Source organism: Melopsittacus undulatus, chromosome 12, assembly GCF_012275295.1.
Source record: "Melopsittacus undulatus isolate bMelUnd1 chromosome 12, bMelUnd1.mat.Z, whole genome shotgun sequence".
In the NCBI taxonomy this organism is placed as follows: domain Eukaryota; kingdom Metazoa; phylum Chordata; class Aves; order Psittaciformes; family Psittaculidae; genus Melopsittacus; species Melopsittacus undulatus.
This window is the reverse complement of record NC_047538.1, coordinates 14,858,997-14,885,471: the sequence shown is the minus strand read 5'-3', so window position 1 is coordinate 14,885,471 and position 26,475 is coordinate 14,858,997. Positions and strand designations below refer to the sequence as shown.

The following is a 26,475-nucleotide window of genomic DNA, read 5'->3' as shown; positions in this document are numbered from 1 at the left end:
TTGCAAGTTTTGTACAAATTCTTTAGAACCTCCTGAAGGACTTTGGCCCAATGACTTTGAGTTGAGCCTGGACACTAAGAGGACATGGTGCTGAGCAAGCTTACAGAATAAATCAACTTATTCACAGTGTAAGATGGAAGTGTTGGAGCTCAGAGTTTGCTCCTACACAGGACAGCACAACAGAATCACAAGGGGCTACCTCTGCATAATCTAATCCGGTATAGTAAATCTTGTTTTTTCTCAGTGTGACAGAGATTAAATTGTTGAGGAAACTCTCATAATGTGGCCTTCTTATATTGCTGTGAAATGCACACACTACAAGCTGGCTGGGTCACCATGCTTTGCTTGGTTCATTTCTAAACTGCCTGTCACCTGAGTTTGTTCTAGTTTTCCTTTATACTGTGGGGCAATCCTTTGCTAGGCTCATGACTGGTGTCCTTAAGGTGGATTTTCTGTATCACATAGGCCAGGAGAGACACCACTTCAGTAAGGTGGGTGGTAAAAGGAAGAAGCTGATAACAGGTCTGAAAGAATCCATAATGGGAAAATGAGAATGGTTCTCCCTGATTTTTCACTCTCGTTTTTAACTGTTACATCTTTCTGTGGCTGTTGCAAGGCTGGAAATTCCAAGTGCAGTGCAGCATTCATGGGAAACGAAGGAAGTCACGTGCCAGCTCTATTGTTTTTTAGGGTTTATTTATAAATGCGACCATTGCCTCATTATATAATCACAGCAGGACATGCCAGAATGCCAGTGGATTTCTGAACTGTTCAGGTGAGTTGTTTGAGTTGTGATTTGAGTTGTTGTCTTCTCAGGGACAACCCTCACTATTCACATAGTGATACCACCACTGAGGTTAACCAGGGTGTGCAGCACGCACCTGGTAAAGCCCATTCTCTCTGGTCTTTATTTTTATACAGCATCTTAAACATACACAGCACTTTGGAGTAAGCAGTTTGCCCTGTCCCTAAAAAGCATATAAAATGTCTATACAATTTAATGAGAGGATAAGTAAATATGAGAGGATAAACAGCATTTTCTCAAGGTCAAATATTATGTAGTTTTGGAGGTTTTGGTGTTCCTTTGGAAAGATCCTGCTCCTTTTGTTCTCTGTCTGTTCCAGTTTTAACCTATTTACTATTCCAGTTTTCCCTGTCTCTGCATGGACAGATTAATTACTTTATTTGTCTTCTGCAAAATTCTGTTCTATTTTCTCACTACATGGTCTGTCTTCTTTCAGTCCATGCCCTTCTCTCTCACAAAGCAGTAGTTAACTTTTGCAGTAACGATGCAGAAATGTATCTCGGCGCAGTAGGAACCTTCATTGCATTAAGTAGCATGCTTGTAATTTAGCAAAACCAGGGTTCCTGAAATGGTCTTCTCACAACACACGTTCTTTTCCACTCTTGATAATGATTAATCAGGTCAGCTTGGGGATACGTATCTTCAGAAGTTGCAGCAACTTTCTCCACTTCACCCTAAGCCCAGAGTGTGGTTGATCAGGTTTGAGTTCAAAATAACAGACTGTGTTGTTTGATGACCTCTGTTGGTCAAGGCAACATGGAACACCTTGGGTTTGCTGAATTATGTGAAACAATGGAACAGACCTTTGAGCAGTTACCCTACTTACTCCTGATTTTGTGATCTCCACTAGTACTTGCCTTAATTACAGGCTCCAAAATACAAAAAAAAATCACACCCCAAAATTTAAAGCATAGAAAAATTAACTTGTGCAGCTGCATTTACATGGTTAAGTAGTAATGGCCCTCTTTATCCCAAAAACACAGCCTTTTCCATAGCATCAGCAGCTTTCATATATTCCAGATGAGACGGGTAGTTAGTGCATTGGAAATGGGAGTTGTTGCGGACATAGTTAAGGAATTCTGGAGTTCCTGGGATGATGACATTGTCGGCCAGAAGAACAGATCCCTTCCTCAGCAAGTTGCATTCCTAGAAAGAAGAGAAATTGCTTCATGGTGGCTATTAAGCAGACATTGGCTTGAATGTAACGTGCTTTCATGTTAACCCATGTCATACTCAAGTGCCTGCATCCAGAACCCCATTGTACTACAGGTTTGGAGGGAAGAAAAGACATGGGGGAAGCTGAGGAACTCTAATCCTTTGTGGGCATGTTTAATATGCTAACTTTTAAACAATCTCATTAGAGATACCGGTGACATGTTGGATCATTCAGGTCCTGAAACAGCAAATCAAGTGCAGTGGTGGTGTGCAGTTTGCTGCTCAGATCATTTCAACTATGTCTACATGACCAGAAAGATGGTTTTGTTTTAGCTCTCATGCTTAAGTTTGGAAACTTTTTTAATATGGCATAAAAATACTGTAGTAGTTTTTAAGGTCACCTGAGAGACTGGCATGGACCAGTCTGCTTGGGCAATCTCAGCAAAACTCCAAAATATCTAAATGAATAAGAGATTTTCTGTGCTTGTTTTCTTTTCACCCTGTACATTCTGCCACTTTGTTCAGGAGCTGGGCACGAAGCAGGGCTTTTGCACAATGAAGATCACTGACACATTTCCACAAGGCATAATTAACTTGTAATACTTCAAGTACAACGTTTATCCTCAGTTAACCTACAAACCTAATTTTTCCTGGTGTTTTTGTCTAGCAGAAGTTGCTTATCTGACCTTACCAGCTGTTTTAAAACAGTCTGTAGTTAATCAGGCTGGTTGTTATCCTGTGGTTACAGGCAGCAGTTGTTAGCCAAAACAGAGGGTGTGGGTTTTGTTGCTCCGAGTACATTAGAGAAGTTCTGTAGATGAGAGTGCTGTGGATACAGTTCAGCTTTCTGCTGTTGCCTCTGGTGACCCGATACTGGTCAACACAGAAGAAGCGATTCTAGAAACAGCAAATACCCTCTGGTCCCTTTCTGTTGCAGAGCTTATAGAAGCCTACAAGTGACAATATGCTGTATTGTATTGACACTGGTCACTAGGATTTTAGATACTTTTTGTGTCAGGAATGCTCTCTGGGCCACTTTTGGTGTATATTTCATCTGAATATTTTACATTTTCTATTGGATATTCATATTGCAATACATGCCAAAATTGCATGTTAGAAGGTCTGTAACAGCTAAGAAAACGTGATTATCTTTTCTTCATCTTTCTCCTCTTAATTTCATAAGGGATTTTTGTGACTTTGTATCACAGTTGCTCCAGACTGACCACTGTGATGGAATTAAACTGTTTGTTTTGGCTGTGTTGTAAAGGTTAAGCTCTGATAAGGAAGCACCAGCTCTTCCCAGTGGAAAGAGCTCAGTCATCCTTACACAGCCAGTTTAAAAGAAAACATTCTCTGGGCACAAAATAACTGTAGGGAGGGAACAATTTCTAAATTCAATACTGGCTGTCCATAACACCAAACAGATTTTCTTTTCAAACAGCTATCTGGAGGACAGGCCTGAAATTAAAAACCAGGGGAGCCTGGATGAGAAAATAATGTGGATTTATTTCTGAAGAAAACAGTTGAAAAGTTACACTTCCATACATACAGGCAGTGTAGACAATCTTATCAGCCTGCAGCTCAAAGCTAGGAGAGTGTATGTGCTTTGTTAACAGATGTTGTCAATCTCAGTTATTTAACACCTGAAAATTCCTTCCTGTTCAGAAGTCCTCTAGGAGTTCCTTTATCTATCATTGCCTGCTGCTGTTACACGTTTTGTAATGCTTATAGTAATAGTTAAGGCAGGTTGGGAAGAATGTGTATAATTTTTCCATAGTCAGGACTGGGGACAGTTGAACAGCACTCCCCAGCGAGTGCCTGACTGGGGCAGTCTGCACTCCTCCAAAGGTTGTTTTGCCACCAATTAGGTGGAGCAAAGACTCAAAAAGATCTGTGCTACCAAAATTGTGTTTCATTCAAAGGCTCTGCTGGCACAACAGACCCTCAGCAAAAAAGGGATACTGAGGAAATTAGGGAACTGGAGCTGAGATACGCAGGTCCTGAGTCTCACCTGCTCCTGGGATCAGGATGGTTTTGGGTCAAATCTTCCTGTTAGTGACCATGTAGACACTCCTTTTAGGGAGCTTAAGACCCAGACCATGCACTCCTTTGAGCTAGGATTGTTCCAAGAAACAAAATGGTACAACAGTATTTGCCAAGTCCTGAGCTATGTAGTGTCAGCAGCTGTCCCTAACAAAAGTTTGGGATCCTTTCCCCAGAATCCTGTTTTCTTATAAGGTTTCTATTTTGGCTGCCATTCATTTTACAGAGGATTTAGTCCTTCACAAAGCATATAGGCCTCACAGACACCAAGGCATTTGCTACTTTACTTTTAAGACTGAAATTGTGCAAACTGACCTGAAGCAGGATGGTGTCTGGTGCGTATCTGTCTTTCCAGTGGTCCAGGAAGACAAAATCTAGAGTATCCACTTCATATTTTTTCTTCAGCTGGGGAATAATTTCCTCTGAAGGGCCTTCTAGGAGTCTTACCTGAAATGCAAATCCATCTGATCAGTTGAGAACCATTAAGAAAAAGCACGTGCCTCTAGCTCATTTTAAACTGCGGCCAGACTGAAAGAAGCTGCTGCACATTGATTTGTCAAGCAAGAGCCATATTCTTTGTGTGGAAGAAAAAAGTTGTAAGGAAATCTGTCTGGTTTATGACTCATAGCTGATCTGGAAATTAAATCAGATGGGGGAAATGCAATTTTAGATGTTGCTAGTGCTTCAGGTTCTCTTCAAGAAGTCAAGAAACGCATTAGAAGATCTCATGGTGGGATTTATTTCCTCTGGTTTTATCACCTGAAGTGATTTGTCTAGTCGAACAGACATGCACTTCTTCAGCATGAATCCCCTGACTTGCTGTAGATTTCAGCCTTGGGCTGAGCTAGGTTATAGGCTGGAAATACTTGCATCCTGACCAACTGCACAGAGTTAAGACACCTCAGATTGCACAAAACTTATATATACATACATGTATATATATGTTGTGACCAACTAGATTTGGGTAAGTACATCTCATCTGAAGTCCATTGCACATAATGCCATTCTTTTTTCTGAGCTGTCTAAGACAATTTTGGAGAACAGCCCTGATTATTTTGGTCACACACACCCACACACCCCCTTGACTTCAAACTGTCCTCTCAGCTGGGTCTGTGTCATACTTGGGCCCCTGACTAGTGCTATCAAATTTAGTTTGCTTGTGCTGTATATACAAAACCACAGATGACCTCGGTCCTTTTTGTGGACACTGGTAGCTTTTCCCAGTGATCAAGCCTGATGGTTGAACTCTGCATGTTCCCAAACACTTCAGGGTGTTACACTTGCTTGCCAAGTAAAAAGCAAATGTAAACCTATTCATGTTGTTTCTATGGGTAAAGTCCGAATCTCCATGTATTGCTTTCTCATACCAGTTGTAGATAAATGGTATTCACCTTATCTTGCACTCCAGCAAACTCAAACATCTGTTTAGCTATAGCAGCAAACTCTGGGTTGAACTCCACAGTAAGAAGACGAGCTCCTGCCTTCAGCAGCCGAGCAATCCTGACTCCTGAGTAGCCACAGTATGTTCCCAGCTCCAGTGCAACCGATGGACTAACCTCTTCCACTGTCTTGTCTAGAATTACACCTGCATGAAATGGAAATATGTTAACTTCTGACAAAATCAATCAAGATCACATCAGAAGAGCAAGTTAGTGATGAGAAACTTAAAAAGTACACTCGGTTGCTGAGCACATTCAAAAATTAAGGGTTGATGTCAAATTATATGCTATATCCTTTGCAAACTGACCTACCTGTGATCAAGTTGATCATTGAAATTCTAAGTTTTGAAATGCAACGTTCTCAGCTAGAAAAAATCTTGCTTAGTTTCACAATATATAAACATTTTTGAGTGAGGAAGTGCCTGAATTAATGACAATATTTATAGTGTTACAAGGGGAAAATGCAGTGGGTTTGTCTAAGAATTTATTGCAGAAACTAGCCATGTTTGTGGACTATATAAATCCTGAATTTTGATTGCTCATATTTGTTGGAAATGTTACATGCAGTATACAACGTTTCTTACCCTATCTTTGCATGATACAAAGTTTCTTATCCTAAATACTGGTTTTTAAAGAGAAGAGAAAAAAGTAGTTATGAAGTTGCAAAATATTTGGATTCACCAGATGAATTTGAGGGGACGGAAAACATCAGTCAACAACAAAATGTTACCAAAATAAGTGGTAAGACACTGCTATATTCAGTCCTGAAGAAAAGAATTTATTTGTGAGAAAACACTTTACTTGTGTGGCTGGAAACTAGATAACTACTCCAAAAAACTATTTGAAGGGATCTTACAGTGAGCCATGGAATTTTTCAATGTACATAGAAATTTCATTATCTGGTACTTTCCTGGATGTCATTTGTTTATGAATAGTACAATGATGATGGCTGCTTCTTAGCAACATGTGGCCACTCCCAAAACCCTTGGAACTAAAGACTCATTAATGATGGCTCGGCTCTGATTGGAGGAAAGGTCATCTTGTCTGAGCAACACTGGAGTGAAATCTTTAAGAATATAAACACAGCTGATCAAGGTTTAGAGCTCTAAGAATTTCCACTCAGCCAACACCCACTGTTGTGTTGCCCTCAGCACCCAGCCTGGTATGCAGAGTTTCAAAAACTGTACCCATGACAGAGAAGCTGTTACAATGCTTACTGTTGTATTTCATTAGCTATGTTAATCCCAGGCAAAGCAACTCTCCCCCGCAATTCCCCAGCAAGAGGTACTTTTGTGTCTAATTCGTAACATGTTAACATTTTGCCATTAGTTTTTTTAAAAGATTGTCACTTTCCTGCAGCTAATTAAAAAATGAATGCTTTGTCCATGTATTTTCCTTTAGGAGGCAAGAACAAGAAGATTTACTTGTTAAGTAGCAGCAATGTCTGAGCACTGCTTCTGTGTATTACATGGGTAGGATTTTTCCGTTCAATGCGGATTTGTAACTTATGCTTGCATACATAACATAGTTTAAAATACTCCACGCTTCCATCCCCCCCATTTACTATCTTTCAGTTAAGGATCTGAAAGTATTTCACATAATGATTTATGCCTTAAGGGGATCTTTTGTAAGAACTGAGGTATAACCCAACCTGGATTTTCCTCATAAATTGTCACTCTCTGCTTACACAATTGCAGTGTACACAACACGCAAATCCAGACTGGGTCCTGTCACTTCCTGGGTTACTCACTGGATACTCACAAGGCTGTCATAGAGTTTTGAGGGGGAGGGGTGAGGTTCCGTTTTGGGTTTGGTTTTGTGTTTTCTCAGCAGATAGAAGTTACCATGTGAACACAATAACATATCCTGTAATGTTCTCATCTTGAAGGATTGTTCAAGTGCTGATCCCTGCTGCAATTACCTTTCTCATTGCCCACATTCATGGCCCACTCTTTCTCGGAGCAGTACTTATCTATAGCATCCAGCACACTACAGGGGTCTCCTCGGACTGCATTCTGCAGCACAAAATTTAAAATCCTTTGTTCCTTGGTCTGATTCATGATTAAATTGGTTATTTTCTCCATGATTATTTCATTCCAGAGAAGGGCAACAGTGGGGTTTCTCTTGATGAGTACCACAAAGAGCAGCAAAATGAAAAGCAGGAGGAAAACAATGAACAAAAGGACTGAAGAGCTCTCCAGCATCTGGAAGGAAAAAGAAAAACAGCCCAGGGTTAAGGTGGCACGGGAGAGAGCTATCCTTTTTGTAAATACTAAGTTGAATAACCCACAGCCAACCATACTTGAACAGCAACACAGAGAGTTTAATTATGGTATTTTCTAGAGTAGCTGAAAATTGCTCTCTGTCACTTGGTAATGGATGGTGCTCTGTGGCACTCCCTTTAGAAGCCAATTTTACAGGCAGTCAACAAGTAGCTTTATTTAATGCTCTGGTCCCTTCCCCCACACAGCTGCTCAGTCCTGGCTTCATGCATGCCACTGCACAAGGAGCCTCTCAGCATCAAATCTGTTCTCTTTTTTCAAAGGATTAAAAACCTTAAATCAGAGCCTGCATGTGATCCCTCTTTCCTGTATTTTTGAGTACTGGGAAACTTCTAAGCTGGCCTTGGTGAGAAAATATGGAACATCTCACCCTTTAATTTTGAACACAATTATCAGCAGAAACTGGTCACTGTCAAGTAACGTTCTGTTACAAGCCAGTCTGCAGGTTGTGAGTTACTACCCTGCATGCAGAGCTCTATGCCACCACCTGCCCTCGCATGCTCTGCAGAGAAGCTGAGCTTGATGTTTCAGTAGGATTCCACCTGCCCCTTCCTTTCAGAGCCTGCAGCAGAGGGACCCAGGTGGAATATTTACAGAAAATAGAAGCCTTTTCCCTGCTTATAAGACCTTTGACACAAGAGGTTAACCCGAGAACCAAAGATGCATTTACTTTTATAAAATAGGGATGTTTTCTCACTGGTTATAAAAATATAAACTGAATCCCTGAACCAGAGAAGAGCTCAGACTCATGAAATTGAAGAGATGTACAAAAGGACATGTTGTACTTCTCTGATCAGCCAGCTCAAATCATCTGATGGGATTGTGCTTGATCTCACTCTGAAATTCAGTGTAACAGCTGCAAGTGTCTGTGTGTGCGCAACATGGGCAGTGTGTCTTTTTTGAGTTTAGGGCATCTGAACATAAAGCTCAGCAGATGAGATGCATGTCACCCTGTACAGATCAAGCAGTAAATCCCATCAAAGCCATTTAGTCTGATGTATTTCAGATAAGCTAGTACACAGGGAGGTGCATTTACCTCATTGCAGGAGTCACAGCACAAAGGATCTCATAAAGAAAGGGTTCTTAATATTAAGCAATTGATTTAGGCTTTGACAGGGTGCCAAACTAAGAGGTTTGATTTGCCTGAGGACTCTCTGTGTGTGAAGTTCCTCTTGTACAACTCAAAACATGCCTCATTTCTGATGATGCAGCTTATAACACCTCTGCTTTTCCCTCTCAGCTTCCCACAAGCAGAGCTGACAGTTGCATGCTGGGAGGACAGCACAGTTTGGAATGTGCTGCAGTTAGTATTAGGATGAATGACTGCCGAGTTCATTTGTTCTGTAAGTCTAATTAAGCATTTGACCACAAGTCTAAAGAATTCAAAATCCATTTCTTAACCTCAGCAGGCTGGATTAAGTTGCACTTAAAAAAAAAACTGTTACAAAACATGACACAACTCTTTCTAGTCTCTGATCCTTCCTATGAAGTCCATTTCTCTTCCAGCTTGCTAAAAATGGTGAACACCCGCACTTGTATTGCATTCCACCAACCTTCAGCAAAACCAATCCTCTAATAGGAGCTACAACATCCTCAAAATGTTGGCCTAAGTTGCTCAAAACCAGAGGTAAAGGGGCTATATGATTAGCCAAATATTCCTCCAGGTCTCTTCCTACTTGTTCTGTTTCTCTTTTTTTTTTCCCAGAATTGTCCCAAGAAAATTGTAAATGTTACGTGTTGTCAGACCTCCATTCTGCAGTAGGAGTTGGCACATACACATTACACACGGGGAAAATCTGTCCCACTGCTTTGAATTTTTAATCATCATGCAGAGCAGACTTTGAGTTTAGAAGATAACTGAGTTTCCATGGAGATATGCTCACAGTGGTGTTTGTTCACCCATCCACTTACCTTAGTTGCACAGCAAGTATGATTTGTTTGAAGCAGCCAAAAGTATTTATTTTGCTTTTAAGTAGTAACCACTGTTAATGCTTACCTTAAATGCTTTTCTTGAAAAGGCTGACCTGAGACATTTCCTTTTAGGGCTTGTCAGCATCATTAGCACAGAAAAATCCTGCTTCTTGAACTTCATGAATTTTATTTCCTAGCTAATAAGAATCCGCTTCTCTACCTCAACAAGATCATCAAGGCCTGGATGTCAGTTTTGCTTCTTTCCTTCTACGTAGTAGTAGCCCTACTGATCAGGCCTAATTGTCCTGCACCTTCCAGGTGGGACTTGTGCTCTTTCTAGTTCTACGTGAAGATGTTCGACATTATCTGTCCACCAAGAACTTGGGTTGGGCCTTAGTTGATTGTATGGTCATTGTTGATGGATTTGGATTACTGACATAGTTGAGAGATAATTATTCTGAATTATGGTGAATGGATGGAGCCCAGAAGCTATTTATTGATGCCAGCAGGTATCTAATCCTTCCTGCCTCTGCACAAGGAAAACCACATGAGCCCTGCTTACCAGTGACTCACTTGGTGGCAGTTCAATTGTATTCAGGTCCCTGAAGACTAGCCGAAGACTGTTGGTGTTCAGAATTATTTCATACTGCTGCCAGATATAATCCTCTGGTTACAAAGGATATATTGGCATCCTCTGAGTACAACTTGCCACAGGCTGTTGCTTTGACACTGTGAGATTCTGCCAGTGTGTTTGGGGCTGCCTTCAAAGATCTGCTGGAGAGCAAGAACGGATGATACCTACAGGTGGTGTATCTTTTGAAGAACAGCTTTCCCCTATTGCTTAGTGTAGATATGAGACCATTTGCTGAGATTTCTCAAAAGAGGGAGAGAGAGCATTTGCAGGCTATCTCAGGCCCACTCAGGAATGCTGAGATTTCTTTTACAGATGGGGAACAGATTGTGAAGACTTATTTTTATACCTTAACAAAAAGAAGCTGCTTGACAGTAAAATCCTACCCCTCCATTTTCACACTGTTACCCAGGCATGGAAGGGTATGTCAGCAAACCAGATTTCTATTGTCTTATTTTTCTCACACTATTACAGGCTTTATATAGCAAAATTAAAAGACATCACATGCTCAGAAGCCCACATAATAAAGAAGGACAGTATCTTCCTCATCTGCAGCCTGTGAAATGCTACATGTCTCTGTTAGCCAGAGCAGAGCAAAGCACTCAAGTTTGCTGATCTTGAACAAATACTTCACCCTTCTCCTTACTTGTACAGCAGGATCCTTTTAAAGATTTTGTTGTTTTAAAAGACTGAACTTTGCACAGAGAAAGACTCCTTGTTTGAAATGTTGTTGTGGTTTAAAATAAAGTCCGTACAGCTCGTTCACTCACTCCCCCCCTTGCTCCCCCAACTCCCGGAGAGTTAGGAAGGAGAATCCAAAGAATGTAGCCCCCACGGGTTGAGATAAGCACAGTTTAATAGCTAAGGTATAACACAAATCACTCCTGCTACTACTACTACAAATAATAATGATAAAGGAAATAAGTGAAGAGAACACAACACCTCACCAGCCACCGACCCATAACTCATCCCACCCTGCCCGACTGAGCACCGACTGATACTTCCTCCATCCCCCCAGGGCCTCCAGCCCTTCTGGGCTTCTCCCAGTTACCTCCTCGGTATGACGTGCTATGGTATGGAATACCTCTTTTGCTAGCCTGGGTCAGGTGTCCTGTCTCTCCTTCTTCCTGGACTCCCTCCTTCCCCTGCAGAGCATGAGCTCAGAAGAGGCCTTGGACAAACCAAACATTTGAGCAGTAACTCAAAACATACTTGCTATCAGCAACCGTTCCCAGCCTGAAAGTCATAACACAGCATTGCACCAGCTACCAAGAAGGAGAAAAATGACTGGTACTGCTCAAACCAGGACAGATGTACATGCCCTAACTTTTCAAATGCATAGATTTCATTTAGGCTGCTGCAACCCAGCAGGTGTAGTGCGACATCCTGATACTAAGATGCAACTAGCTTAACAAAAAGATGTAAATTGGGATATGCTTCTGAACCACACAGACAGCCAAAGACACCTGTTTCTTCTAGCTATTCCTTATGCAAAAACATGAGCAGCCCTTTAGCTTCTCCGGAAGGGCAACAACTGATAGTTCTGCTGCCACCTGGAAACAAATTTTGTATCTTCACCTTTGAAATCTTATCACTTCAAGTTCACCCAAGAATCTCCTCTGAAGGCAAAACACTGACCTGCTTTTCTCTTCTGGTCTAGACTGCTGAGTGGCTGCTAACACTGGTTTGTTTACATGTTTTGTGTAATGTATTTGTTAACAAAACAAAAAAAGCTGTACATGAAAGCTCAAACATATGGTCTTGGATCTAAAACTTAATCAAGGAAGCAATTCAGCTTGGCTATTCCTACAATTAAGTGCTCAGAGGGATCTATTTCTTACTGTGCCTCAGATCTTTTCACTTCTGAGTCCCACATGAATGCCACCTCATATAGCAGCAGAGCCCACCTGCCTCCCACAGATTCTTAGAGGTTGCTCACAGATAGGAACAACCTATATCACACATGCTGCTTTTTTCCATTCTTAGACAAGTTCACTTGGTTTTGCCATATCAAGGAATGTTTTTCAGCTGTTGGGGGGGGGGGGGGGGAGGTTTTATAGAATTATAGAATAGTTAGGATTGGAAAGGACCCTAAGATCATTTAGTTCTAACACCCCTGCCATGGGCAGGGACACCTCACACTAAAGCATGCAGTGCCAGGCTTTTTCCAACCTGTGGAACTGGAACACTGCTGTGTAATACCTCAGTGCCTTCATAAACTGTCATTATGTGTTGTTCATAGTAGAGATCCTTTAGGAGATAATTATCCTGAAAATCAGTTTCCACAGAAAGTAACCTTTAAAAGGAGCAAACCAGAAGTACATTGGTTTTCTCTTTTTTTCTTCTAAACACTGTTTCTTTTTCAAAGTTTGTCCCACTTAATCTGTCTTCTCCAGATGTGAGAATAAATTCTGTGATTAGCAGGAGACTGTAAAAGCAGCCTGCCAAGAGTGAGATGCATCAGTGATGGTCATGTACCCAGAGGGGAAAAAAGTCTGTACCAAAACAGGTAACTGCTTTCATATTCTTAGCTGAAAAATATTTGAAATGAGAATTGTGTAATTCAACCAGTTTCAAACTACCACTACCTAAGAGACAGTCATGTTATGACAGCTTTAGAAAACGCAACTGTAATTTTAGCTTTAATATGGATTCATGAGGTTCATTAAATATGCAATAAAACTGAACTTGCACATAGTCAAGTTTCCCATAAGCACTAATTACAAGGCAGTTGCGCTTATTATTTAGTGCTTGTTCTGAGGTTCCAAATACACAGTTTAGCACTGCAACCTCTTCTGTGCATTAGAAACACCATGATAAAGTGAGCCTTCTCTTTGAAAACTAAAATTTGAAGTGGAAAATAGTAGGCAAAATGAAAAATTCAGCAAGGGAATAAAAAGAAAACTGGAGGGATAACATTATGAAAAGGAATGAATAACATCTATCACTAAATCTGGTTTTGAGAAGACAGAGTTTAAAAGAAAACATATTAAAATTTCATGCCCAAACCTGTCAAAGTACTGACAAGTCTTTCTAAAGCACTGGATTATTTTCTTATGCATCTAATCTTACTCATTTTGGCAGGTTTCATAAGACCAAATCATAACTTCACAGTGCAGTTCAGCAAACCATGGTTTGCAAACCATGGTTGCAAACCATAACCAAACTTGAATGGGAGCACCTCTGCTTCAGCTTACACAGATTTAAAACACTTTCAAAGAAAGAAGCAAGCAGGAATTGTGGGTATCTGCTGCCCCAATTTATCTGCCTTTAAAAATTAAATAAGTCATTCCAATGGCCATAAATGAAATCTCAAGAGACTGGCTCAGTCCTGGGGATCTATTATTATGCCAGTAGTTGTTTAAGTTAGTGGATTCACTACCCCCTTACTATTATAGGAGCTCCAGTTTTAATAAAAACATAAAAATGCCCATGTGACGGAGCACAGAACAAGACACCCTGTTCTTTATTCATGTATAGGTGACTCTAGCCATTTCACCACAGGTTATAATAAGGGTCTTTCAGTACTGTTATTTATCAGTCCTTTTGGTAATTTTTTTCCAAGTACTGTTAAAAAAATCACTGGTCTTAGAAGTCCCTGAAGTGAAAAAAAATAAGGATTATAGCAATTGGAAACATCAATGTTTAATGTAACTCCAAGTCACCAGATGAATTCAAATCAAGATTTTTCTCAGTGCTTCATAAAAACTGTATGTTTTTGTAACACTGTTAGAGGAAAGTGTAGGGGACTTGGCCTAAACTACTGACTGCTACTGTTTCTCTCTCAGATTCCAAAACAACCCCCCTCTGCTAAAAGCTGATATTTACAGAGAAGAAAAAAATGTTGAAAGTAAGCACCTTTAAATGCTCTGAGTTTTAATAAGGACATATGACTTAGTGAGTTTCATGCTTAGTGGATTAAAACAGTATTAAATTTGAATATCTAACCATTCTGAAGCTTAGTTCATTACAAATAATTAACAAGGCTTTATTTCCTACAGATGCAAAACTAAGATGACAGGTAGTAAAATACTTGGGAGGTTGGAAACTGTTGGATAGAATATTTTTTCCAATCTAGTTGAATCCTTATAAGCCTCATTACAGATACTCTCATTACAGTTTTAGCTTGGAACTGATACTGTTTTGCTTTCTACTAAAAATCAAGTCCTAAACATAACCACAAAAACACCCTCTTCTACAAAACCAGCATGTACATAATTCTGCTATTCCCCAGGACTGGAATGAGAGTAAACTTTGTGATCCTGAGTCAGGGGCCTTAGGGTTGAGTCTCATCTTAGCAATGTTTTTTCTGATTTGATCTTGGGTGAGCTGTCTTACCTATGTCTTTGTTGCCGGAAGAGTAAGTTTAAGTTAGCACTACTGTAATTTTCAAGGTGTTGCAAAGCTGAATTATTTTTTGTCAGAAAAATGCCTGTTGTGGATATAAGGTTTAAGTTCAAACTTTTTAAAAGCTTCTGCTGAAATTATGCCTTTAAATATCTTATACACTAAAGCATGCAGAGGATTTGGATATAAGTAAGGATATGCTAGCTCTTTCAGAAGCAGTGCAAAACAGTGCAGAAGAGTCAGCACATTTCTACATATATTTTAACAATGTTTGTTGCTCTGCACTAGGAGATCTATGCTGTGCCCTGACTGGGACTGGAGTCCCTGACTCTCTGTCCTGTGCTGTCTTGAGTGAGACAATCTCTGTTTTGTGGCATTTTGCTTTTCTTGATCTTTTCCCAGAGCAAAAAAGGCAGGGTATTTTGGATGGAAAGCCTGAACTAACTTCTGCCAAACACATTGTATCCTGTTGCTGTAGGCAACGCAATTCAACAGCTTCATAATTTAGTACTTTTAAAGGTCAAAAAAATATCTTTTTACCTCCTATTCTTTCATTATTGTTTATGTATTTTCAAATGAGTGCAACATTGTGAAGAATAATCAGCATATTGCCAAATGTGAATAGCTTGTATTTCAATGGAAACTTAGTCTGGGAATTTGACATTCAGATTTTCCACTGACATCATAAAAACAAGCTGAACAGACTTTATATAATTTTTCACTAAGTATTTCTTGTATGAAATCTAAATTTCCATTTTCCTAGGTTTTTTCAGATTACTATGATTTAGCTTCACTACCATGACTACAAAATTTCAGACTTCTATAAATGCAAAGTTCTGATCATTATTTTTCCCTTTAGGCCTTTTGTCTTGTCCTTTTTCCTCTTCTCATGTTGAAAAGAAACAAATACAGATTTCTTCTTTCTGAAGTAAAGGAAAAGAACAGAAAAGTGCCTACTGTCTACTTGGGAGCTCATCAACTAAGCTTCATAAGGGTGTTTATATCCATTCTCTTAATTTCAATTCAGATAATTGCTACCAACTTAAAACTCCCTTCACAGCAGCCATTGTCTAACTGGTCTTCAGTGCTATCACCCAAAGGAAAAGGTTTATATAATGGCTATGTGCCCCATAAAGAAGTGCAGGGTTTAGAATAAACTGGCCACAAAGAGAGGCCTCATCTCCAGCCAACAAGCAGGTCTGTGTGGATCTATAAGTTTCTGATCCAGTCTGGCCTAATTCCACTGCATGATTTAAAGTCACAGTTTAGGGTGAGAGAATTCTTCAAGGATAAGAAATGCACTTACCAGGCTTTGAGCAAAGACAGCTTTTCAGGAATAAGATCTTTTCAGGTACCCCTTGGAAGCATTTGCTCCTGGTAGTCGTTATTCCCACTCCAGAACATTAGATGCATTTGTATTATTTATACTAGTGTGTGAGGCCAGTGGTTGTTGTAGCTCAGCTGAACTGTACAAACCCCACCTGGGAAGCAGTGAACTGCTAAGAGCAGCAAGTGCTCTGCCCTAGCAGCACACTACACACTGGTCTGTAAAAAGTTTTCTTAGCTGAGACTTTAGCATGCCCCATTGTGTAAAACTACCTCCTACTGAATGATTTTGCCCCAAGTATAGGTTTGGAGATTTGTGAGAAAGGGCTGGCAGAGGAAAGACCAAAATGGCTAGTTATCCTAAGCATAATCACCTGCAATAGATTTATTTCGCATTCTCTCTTTATACCACAAAGATCAAGTGCTGAATCTTCAATGTCCCAAATCCCCACTGTGTGCTACTGCCCTACTTCCAAGGCTACCAGCTAATCTAGCATACATCTGTCTCCAGCACAGCTTTCTGCTCTCCACAAGCTGCTCTTCAGGCCAAGGGGAGTGCACAACTGAAACCTGGTGAAACACTCACTGAAGGACCTTGAAAGAGTAGAAGGAAATTCTTCTGAAACAATGGCTTATCTCTATGGAAATGAACAGCTCTAACAGGCCAGGTGAGGTGGGATCACCACAGCACAGCAGGTAACCAAACCACTGTGTGGGAAGAGGCAGCATAGCTGAGACAAACTCAGGGCATGAAACCTTGGCCTCAAATCCTGAGAGAATGCCCTTCCCAGAAAACTAGCTGGAGTGGCAATAGAATGTTTCTTACTTTACTTAGAAACTGCTTTCTGAGAAATCTCTTCTAAGAGAGTTCAAGCAAAACTGGTATGGAATGCCTCACACATTAGGATCTGGTTTCAATGACTGCTGCCAAAATTATGTTTTTTCAGAAAATTCCAAGTCAGTTATAATTCCAGTGATCCTGAAGGATTGATGAAAGACAACAGTGTAAGACTGGCAGAGATAAACCTGATACCAGCTGCTAAAAAATACTGCTAAACTTCAGTGACAAGTAAATTGTTTGCAGGGTTAATATGGTTAAATTCTTCCACTGATGCAAACTAAAGCTGTATGTTGGCAAAATTTTCTTTTGCATTTAAATACTGCAATGTTGTGCAAATGCATGAATGTGGTGGCTTTGTGAGACGAGCCCACAGCTGAGTAAGCAGAAAAAAAGTAAGGGTAAGTGCAGCTATGAAGTAAAGGTTGTTTACAGAGATCATCGGCATGACATGTGCTCGACAGTATTGGTAAATATGGGGTTTTTTATAAAGGACAGAAGGTAAAGAATGTCCATAAAGGGCATCAGAAAACTACTTCATGAGCAGCAACTGTGCTAGCAAGCAAAAGTAGAAGCTTTTTGTCTGTTCTTCACAGACATTTTGCTGTAGCAGAACTCCCTCTTGAGAATGAAAACTCCCATAAAATACAGCTGCAGCAACACATTTATAAAAGCAGCTATTCAGTCAAATATGACTGAAGCTTGACTTGCATCCAGCTTTTTCTTGAATACAGATGAGCACCAAATTCCAGCATACTTATAGCCGTAAATTACATTTTCAATTTAGCTGAGGTTATCTCATTTCTTTCAACTGTCAAGGTTTACAATACAGTATAAATGCATTACACACAAATAAGTCCTCCTCTTTCTCTGTGAAAGCTGTTGCTGCCCACAGACTGGCTTCCTGACAATGAATACCAGTCAAAATGTGGAAAATACCGCTCCTTTCATACTCGCCACTGTTTAAAACAGTGACAGTATCTATGATAGCAAATTGTGTCAAGCCTGAGAAGTAAAATATAAATAGGTACCTTTCTCAGTACAGCAGAAGCTGTTCCCTCCGATCTTTTCCTGTGCTGCTCTGCTGTGGATTTTATAGAATAAGAGTCCAAGAGCCTGCAGTATTCAGTCACGTTCGATCACATCACAGGAATAGCTTATCAGTCCTGTTACACAGACTCTAAAAGGAGCGGTGTCCTTTTCTCCAACTCCTCCTTTCACCGGTTTCTGCGCTCCTTAAAGGTGCTGAGTGCTCTAATAACCCTAGAGAAAGCTGTTCATCTGTCCCCTAATGACAGTGTTCTTGTTACTTAGTTACAGCACAGTGAATGATGACAAAGTCAGGTATGAGCCAAATCTGCGCTCAGTATAAATGCATTGTGTTCAATCAAGCAACTCCAGGAATGAATTTGGCCCAAGGCATTCAGTTCTTTTTTCAGCTCAGATGTGGCGTGCTTCAGCCAGCGCAGAATTTGTAGAAACAAGACCTAGGCATGTGGGTTAAATATAGAGTACTGCTGGAGGGAGGAGAAGTATGTAAACCAAATTGCTTAACAGCAACTACAGAAGGAAGTGCAATCAATACATTATAAATAGTACATTTGAATTCGTGGAGCTTCGAGGTGGAAAAATATTCTGCTACAAACAGCTCTAACATTAAAGGATTATTCTGATAAGCCATGTCCTTGGTTTGACTGTCTATATTGTTTCCTTCGAGGCAGAGACTATATAATCAAGCTGCAATTAAACTGCACCATAAAATAAAATATTAAGAAAAAACCAAAACCCAAACACAACGTGGTGAAAGTTCTCTGCTGTAATCTCACTACAAAACTCAAACCTACTTAGCAAGTGTTTGAAAAGCTCTAGCCTAGAAACTTTCAAAAGATTTTAAGAGTTTGTACTACATGTGGCAGAAACAGGAACTGAAGATCTGAAAACAGGCTTTGTCACATGATGGGGGAAGTCCTTGAAAGAACGAGGAACTACCCGAGAGCCCTTTAAGTGGATGAATTGAATAAAGAACTATGGGAAAATGAGATAGGTGAAGATCAAAGTGTGTTTAGTAAGTTAACAGGACATAACTAAGATCCTGCATTATAGTACAGTACTTAATACAGAATAACTTTGAAGTATCCCTCCCATGTACAACAGAGATTTAGTTCAACAAATAATTTTCTTGTAACCTAGACATCAAGAAGAACAAAGAATGAATTAAGCAATACTGCACTCCAGCTTTACTGATGGTAGTTTCCTACCTGGTCAAAAGCTGGTTCTGAAAGCATGACAGGTTAAAGCATGATCTCTGATGCCACCCACATTTAACATTAGCTAAGAATTTCTTTTACTGCTGCTCTGTGCAGAAAAGAGCTTAAACCAGCCAAACTTACTCTATGCACTGACCTGATTCTGTAAGCTATTCTTTGGAGCCGCCCTAGCAGTTAACTATAGCTAGTTCTGAACTGGTGTGTGGTATCAGCCCAGCTTATACATAGGAGCAGAAATTTGTACCAAGACTTACCAGACTGAGCAGTGTCCTCTGACAATGCTTTTAAAAGATTTTGAACCTTGAGCTGAATCATATTGTTCAGGCTAAAAGCATGGGAGGAGCAAACTTGCTTCTGCGTGCCTACAACTGTTTACTTGGATGATAAAGCCTATGCCTGCAGAGTAACCCTTTCTGTTGTCTAGATATTTAATTAGCTAAGAAAAAATGTGTAAATGGCAATAACTGCAAATTAGATAAAGGCAGAGGTTCAGTTAGTTAAACCACCCAAACTGTGAGATAATGTCCATAATTTGCTTCCAAGTTAATAGAGAGTTGAACATTTGTAATACATTATTATGGGATTTTTTTTTCTCCAAGGGAAGATTCTTTGGTAGGATGTTAAACATTGGCTTATGCCTTTATTTAAATCACCTTTTTGCCCAAGGCAGTGCCTACATATGTATGGACTTTTTGTAAGTTTCATTGTAACAATGCTACAAGCTCCAGATGTATAAATTTATACCATGTTCACATGACTTATCCTTGTCTAGACAGTAAAAATTTACCCCGACAGTAATACATCCAAGTTAGAGAACTGTGGACAGCTATAAATATCTCAGTTTTTTATAAACTTTTACATTGTACAAATACAATTTTTGTTTGGGGACAAGATCTTAAAAGATGGATTTGATACTGCAGAATATCAGGATTCTGCATTCACAGGGCATATTTATGGGAAGATGTAAACCCAGCACGTCTTAGCTTGGGAGCCCCACTACACGAATGACAGCAGGTCAGAATAACTGGCTAGTTCACACTGAACAGCTCTGACAGTTGACAGAGTTCAGCTCAGATCTGTTTGTACAAACTTGAGTAGACATTGCTAATGTACAGAGCTCCCAGTCTCAAATGGAGGCTACACAGCTGCCATCACGTGATGCAATGTGGCAGTGCTATCCCCACTTGCTGTGCATAGCACGGAGCTAGAGCCTTCCCAGTAAATCCATGCCTGGCATAACAACAAATGGCATTCCCTTCTTTTAACAATCCTGACCAAAGACTGGTTTTTAAAAGGCTAAACAAAGGGAGACAGGAGAGCTAACACATTATCATAAACCCCACAGATCATATGAAACAATGAGTTAAAGAAAATTCTTTTGAGCTTGCATTTTCAGAATAGCAGGAGGGATTTTCTTTTCTGTGAATTTTGCTGTTTTCCACAGTCAAATTGGTTTCTCTTCCTGAGAACATGTAAGAGAGGAATTTTGAGAAAGGAAGCATCACTCTTGTATGAATCAGGAAACTGCCTGAAGATATCTAAAATAGGAAATAGCTAAAAGAGAAGGAAGACAGCCAGCAAAACTGTACTCTCAATTTTAACAAATAATACAAGTAATTAGACTGGTTTTTCTTCTTTTCTCCCCTCACTTTTTTGGTAACATATGTTGAAGAATTTGAACGAAGTTAAAATTTGAACTTGTGTTACTTGAAGCTTCATCCGTTTCTGCAGTTTTTTCCCCTCACTTGCAATCAATTAGTTGTTTAGGAAAAACTATGAACAGAAGATTCTGTGTTAAGGAAGGAAGGAATAAAATAGCATAGATTAAATTCTGAATAACAATGAGTCCTACCCTCAGACAGATTTCTGACAATAAAAAAAAAAGCAAACCAAGCGGGGAACAGCAATAAAGCTGAAATGTTAAATTATTGTTGTTGGTTTATGAACCTGTGCACAAATGTTTCCAGCACAGGAAACACTGTTAGCTGAAGGATGTATTATTTGTAACAAGATGTCCTTCTGGGCGCTTAGCTTATATTAGAATTGTTGGTTTTCTTTTAGAACTACATTTTAAAATGGAATTTAAATTATTACCTCATGTAATTCTGTCATGTGTGTAACTTTTCTTAGGTTATTCAATGTAGTTGGTTTAGATACATTTACAGACCTCACATTAAAATTTATTAGTTACTGGCATATGATATTTGTCCCATCCTAAAAAAATATTGTTAACTCTGTAGACCTCATATGGAAATCTGATCACCGCCTTGATCTCATAAACCAACATCAGTCACCATCTTCCTTTATCAGATTGACTGAACTCTCCTAAAGGATGATTTGTCAAAGCTCTTCACAGCAGTTATCAAAAATGTGGAAAAATACAGTGGAGTTGGATTGTAAGTAAACAGACAGAGATTTCTTTGTGCCAATGAAAAGCAATACCCAATAAAATGTAATATTGGAAAATTCTTGCTACACAAGTCAGTTGAAAAGCCTTAAATAAAAGTGATAAACATGCTCCTGTTTACCCTGGATTTGTGTCTTTAAATAAAGATCCTCACTTGCCAGCATAACCCCCACACTGGAATGCTATCCATATATTTCAGAATTTGAATCATTACAAGTTTTTACCTTACTTTGAAAAAGGTCTAAGGACTGATGACCACCCCTCACCTGCTACCATTTGTTCTGCCCTTTTTGTAGCTCTGGGACATGGTTCTGGCAGTTGCCAGCAACTATGTCACTGTTTCCACTTTTGTACTTACTATTTGACCTGCCTTTCTTTCACATGCTTTTTCTCTCTGTCCTCTTTCTTCCTTAATGCTATAAAGACACCATGCTACACACTAGTGGAGGAACAACATGAGCAAAATAAAAAAAGGTAAAATCAATCACAAGAGAGCTGGTAAGAACCCAAAAAGTCCTACCTCATGTAGAGATCTCTTAGTTCAATCAGTGATCCAGTACAGTTCACTGACAGTCATGTAAACTGGTCGTTAAGTCATGCCACAAAATGCAAATTCTGATATAAACCATTTCCCACCCCACCCACTGAAAAAAAAAGAAGCTATGGGATGACTTCCTAAGATGGTATCTACCTGAGAGCTCTCTTCTTTCCCCCACCCTGCCAGGCTGCTAATCTGAGAACATAACACATAGAGCAAACCATGCCAGGAAAATAGGAAAGACAAGATGTGTTTGAAAAGTAAAAATTTCTAAAATGTTAGGTGGAAAAGGCATTTGGTCCTGGTTGTCTTCATGAGGAAGAATTTGAGTAAGCCATTGATAAATGGAACAAAAGATATTTCATATGAAGGAAAAAAGTCCAGAATTCCAAGCTGTCCTTAGACCAAATTAAAAAAGAAACAGTCTGCCTGTTAACAGAACCAATTAAGAACTGCCTTACAAAACCCCCATTTTTGTTAAATGTATTTATATACATGCACAGTGGTGTTTCCTTTGCACTTTTAACACCACACTGTTTAAAGTACATTGAATAAACATCTCCCCCTGGAAATAAACCAAACCACATCTAATGTATTAAGTTAATTTATGACTTAAAATATGAGTAGCTACAACTGACAAAATTCTGTGGAAATATGATGTTAGGTCTGATAGCTATCTTGTAAGAAGGTTTTTTAATCCCAAGCTTTGAAAAAATATGCTTTCACTGCAGAAACGCAATGCTTCATGTAAATGATTCCTGATACTAAAATGCATTTTCCACTAAAGGACTTAATGCTTGCTTTCTTAAAAGAAATTAAGATATATATTATATATTTATGTAAAAAAAGTTGTATCAGTAATTATTCTGATCAGCTTAATGCTAACCACAAAAGAATTAAAATAAGAGAGTAGAAAGCTATAGGAGCTGAGCCAAAGAAACCACACCTGATAACCAGAATCTGCCTCTGATCCCTGAGAAAGGTTTTTCAAGTGCAGCACAGACACCTGCTCAGTGCTGACTGCAGCAAATGTCAGCGGCTACTCCTTTTTTTGATACTGTCACCACGCACAAAAACTATTCCTTGTTGCTGATATCTGCCTCTACCAGTCTCAGTGATGAAGCTTGTGAGAATGTGCAAGAACAAGCAGGGTGATGTTACACAGATTTTGTACTGTCCTCTGAAGATGGCAGTTGTGATGGGAACGCCTCAGCCTGTGGAACTGTACAGTGCTTCATACTTAGCTGTGAGATATAGCCAGAGGGCTGGTGACACCGCAGATTCGCGTGGTCTGGCAGTGGCACAGAGGCACCTATTGATAGTTCCAATTCCCAGATGGTTTAAGGATGCCAAGGGAAAGCAACTGTCTCACTTTAAAGTTAGAAAAGAGAGGGTGTATGCTGATGTGTTTAGGAACTAAGAAGCTAGTCTTGACACTGCTGCATAGGCTGTGGTTCACAGACTCCAAGAGCTGGAGAAAAGATGATCAGTAATGTTAGCTTACAATGTGGTTGTTACAGTGGATACTCGGCCAAGTTCCTATCATTAAGAGTACAGAAGCGTTCTTTCCAAAACTGCACTGTAGGTGCTGTTTAAAGGTAACTTTTTCTATCTACATTTAAGGCCTTTTCTTATTAGCAAAATACAGTAATGCTGCAGGGACATTTCTTTACATAAACTTGTTTTTTGTTTGGAGAGATTTAATTCTACCCTTGTCTGAACTAAATGCTGTGTGAAGAGCACATGTTCAACACTGCCTGACATAATTCAGAGTAGTGGCTAAAATGAATAGCTAAGACAACTCTGCAGATATGTACCTGAAAAGCATAAAAGATTACTATCTGAATAAGCTGGAGGTTTCTTTAATTCAAAGGCCTCTCAGTATGCTCTAGTCATGTCTGCCCACTGCTGCTGCAGTGGATAAGAGCATTTTTAGTTATTTATTGATTAGTGCTGCAGGAGGCAATAGAGAGGGAGTTTGCCTTTTTCTGTTTACCAGCAGTGACACTGGACAAGTCATCAATCCATTTACTAACGTGACAGTAATTTCTGTTTCGTGTATTTTTAGACACTAATGAAGAAAAAACAATCAGACCTACGCTGGAGGTGACGTTAGTTCTACAAGACGGGGAGTATATGAATTTCCTGCCATTTCTCCTCAGCTATGGACCAGGTGATTGATGGTTTCTGAAACAAAATGGTTGGATACTGCCCCCTTGTGAGCCAGGCCATTGCTAGGAACCAGCTGAACCAGGACTGCCTGAAACGGTTTTCTGCCGCCTGCTTCCTCTCACTTAGAAAAAGTGGCAGATTCCTTGTCCCAGACTCCAATTGGGCTATTTATCACATACGAGTGTACATACAGCAGCAAGGTGGGTCACTACCGCACTTCAGTAAAGGCCAACAGCAGGTAAATATGAATGAGAAAGACCTTGATCACTGTGGCATTGTTCTGACCAATGCCTGCTTTGAGGCCTTTCACCTTAGGCTGCCACAATACCTTGTTTAATCAACATCTGGCAAAGGAGATGCTGGTGAAGGCTGTGAAGCATCAGCAGTGCTGTGACAGGTTATCCACTGCAGATATCTGTACCACTGCAGTTAAACCCTGTGTTAGAGCTGGTTGTGCTGGTCTGGTTCACTGACCTTTGAAACACAGCCCACTCCGCCATTTCGCTTGAGGAAGTTCCCTCAGACCCGAGTCCCTGCTGCCTGCTCTCAATGCTGAACAGATCTTAGGCCAAGAATAAAAACTACATCATCTGTTATCTGTAATACCTCATGGAAGGGAGAGGCTTTATTCAAACCACCTTATCAGGGACTTATAACTTTCAGGCTGCACCTGAGGAAGGAGTGGTGTTACAACGGGATATGTAGTTCCAGAGGTGACACAAACAAAGCTCTGAATATTGGTAAAGGTTCTGTGCAGTTGCCGTTTTCCTCTTCTTTCCCATAACGCCCTCCCTGAACCACTTTTGCAGCAGCATCTCAGAGGGAACCCAGTCAAGCAAAATGTGGTGTTTTTTCCCTTCCAAACGTCTGATTTTAACGCAAATGAGCTTGTCCAAAGCCAGAGCTTCTGCCTGCCTCTGAACAGGCCTCCCACAGCTCTGCAGCGGCTCCAGAAGCCGCACCCCAAGCCCAAGTGGAGCGCTCCCGCCGGCCGGGAAGCGGCCGCCTCTCCTCAACGCCGCGACCCTCTTGCTCCCTTCACACCCTCCCGCCCTTCCCCGCCCTCACCGACCCGGCGTTGCCGCCCTCCCCTCAGGCGCTGCTGGGGCAGCTCGCAGGGGTCCTGGCTCGGCGCAGGGGTCCTTTGCCGTACAGCATGGCGACGCTGTGGAGGAGGCGGGAGCGGTTGCTGGGAGTGTCGGGCCGGCTGTGCCGTACAGTGCGAGCCCTCTCAGGTACGGGGTGCTCGCTGGGCTCAGGGCAGGCAGAGGCCGCGCCTCCGCCTCTCCTCGCGGGGAGCCCTTTCCTCCTCACACTGAAGGGCCCCTAGAGGGGTTCCCCCGCGCTCTTCCCACACCACGCACTGCGGGAAGCGGCCCGCAGATGCTTTGCTTGGGACACCGCTAAGGGAACGAGGCCGCCTCCCTTCCTGGAGGCGGCATTTTCCTCCCTCAGCGGCCGAGGAGGAGAGGGTGTCGAAGGGCTTCCAGCCGTGAAGGGTTTTGGATCCCACTTACCCTCGCTGCGTCTCTCGGAGCCCGTCCCTCGGCCCTTGCACTGCTGAGGGAGTCCCGGGCCGCAGGTGGCTGTGAAGTGGGCAAGGCCTCCTGCGCCCCTCGGTGAGGCTTTCTGGAGATGTAGTGGGGCAGCCCAAAAGTCAGACAAACCTTTCCCTCAGGCTTAACTTCAGCGACAGGGGAGTGTCAGCCTTCCCAGTGCAATGTCCACTTGAACTGCCAAGAAAAGGCACCCACCCCAGTGGCACAGCTGGAACTGGATCCTTTGAGCTTCAGGTGTCCCCCCTGACAGCTCTGAAAGCAAAGGTTGTCCTGGTACCCTTGCTAAAAACTGAGTTATCGCTTACCGTCCAGCTTCTCTTGCTGCTTCAGAACAGCTCTGGGAGAGTGAGCTGCTCTGTGGGAAGGCTGAGGTGCCTGGTGTGCCAGCTTCCCTCTGACCCACACCCCTGCGAGGCCTACACTGCAGCTGAGGCTTTGTTAGTCTGATAAAGTTGCTCTGATCAAACATCTTTGTGTAGAACTTGCTGTAATATAGAGGCAAGACCTGTACTGGATGTCAGTTGCAACTGTCTAATCATGCAGAGGGAGCTTCTTGGGACACTGTAAAAAGCTAATCCATTTCCTCACTTTTGGATCCTTTATTTCTGTATTTCATTCATAAGATCAGGCTGCAGAGCTTAATGATTTTTTTTGAGAATGCTTTGGGGCACTGAAAAAGTACAGTGCACTAGTAAAGAAAACCTAAATCAGCAATAAACAGTTGTAAACAATAGTGTACTTTTTGATATTCACCT

General features: G+C 40.9%; 2 protein-coding genes across 6 annotated transcripts in view; one reads left to right on the top strand and one right to left on the bottom strand.

Annotated features, from left to right (window-relative positions):
- Window positions 1-1,638: 1,638 nt before the first annotated feature.
- Window positions 1,639-25,451, bottom strand: COMT (catechol-O-methyltransferase). Of its 4 annotated transcripts, none has more exons than XM_031047779.2 (5): window positions 25,234-25,451; window positions 7,364-7,646; window positions 5,395-5,588; window positions 4,319-4,450; window positions 1,639-1,951 (listed from the first exon to the last, which is right to left on the bottom strand). In XM_031047779.2, the coding sequence occupies exons 2-5, from the start codon at window positions 7,644-7,646 to the stop codon at window positions 1,772-1,774; spliced, it is 789 nt and encodes a 262-aa protein (XP_030903639.2). In that variant the 5' UTR covers window positions 25,234-25,451; the 3' UTR covers window positions 1,639-1,771. The 4 variants fall into 4 exon arrangements, with proteins under 4 accessions (XP_030903639.2, XP_030903638.2, XP_030903637.2 ...); XM_031047778.2 differs by lacking the exon at window positions 25,234-25,451 and adding an exon at window positions 21,972-22,034; XM_031047777.2 differs by lacking the exon at window positions 25,234-25,451 and adding an exon at window positions 19,299-19,361.
- Window positions 25,239-26,475, top strand: part of TXNRD2 (thioredoxin reductase 2) — a 34,806-nt gene continuing 33,569 nt past the window's right edge. For both annotated transcript variants that reach the window (XR_004080388.2, XM_005147743.3), the window contains exon 1: window positions 25,239-25,396. Coding sequence is in view for 1 of the 2 variants with exons in the window: in XM_005147743.3 (XP_005147800.2) it covers window positions 25,318-25,396 (79 nt within the window). In the remaining variant the exon portion in view is untranslated. The remainder of the gene's footprint in view (window positions 25,397-26,475) is intronic.

Coding starts and splice junctions, on each gene's coding strand:
- COMT (XM_031047779.2), bottom strand. CDS start 7,646: ATGCTGGAGAGCTCTTCAGTCCTTTTGTTCATTGTTTTCCTCCTGCTT. Junction 5,589..7,363: donor GAATGTGGGCAATGAGAAAG/GTAATTGCAGCA, acceptor CATTTCATGCAG/GTGTAATTCTAGACAAGACA. Junction 4,451..5,394: donor TTGCTGGAGTGCAAGATAAG/GTGAATACCATT, acceptor TTTGCATTTCAG/GTAAGACTCCTAGAAGGCCC.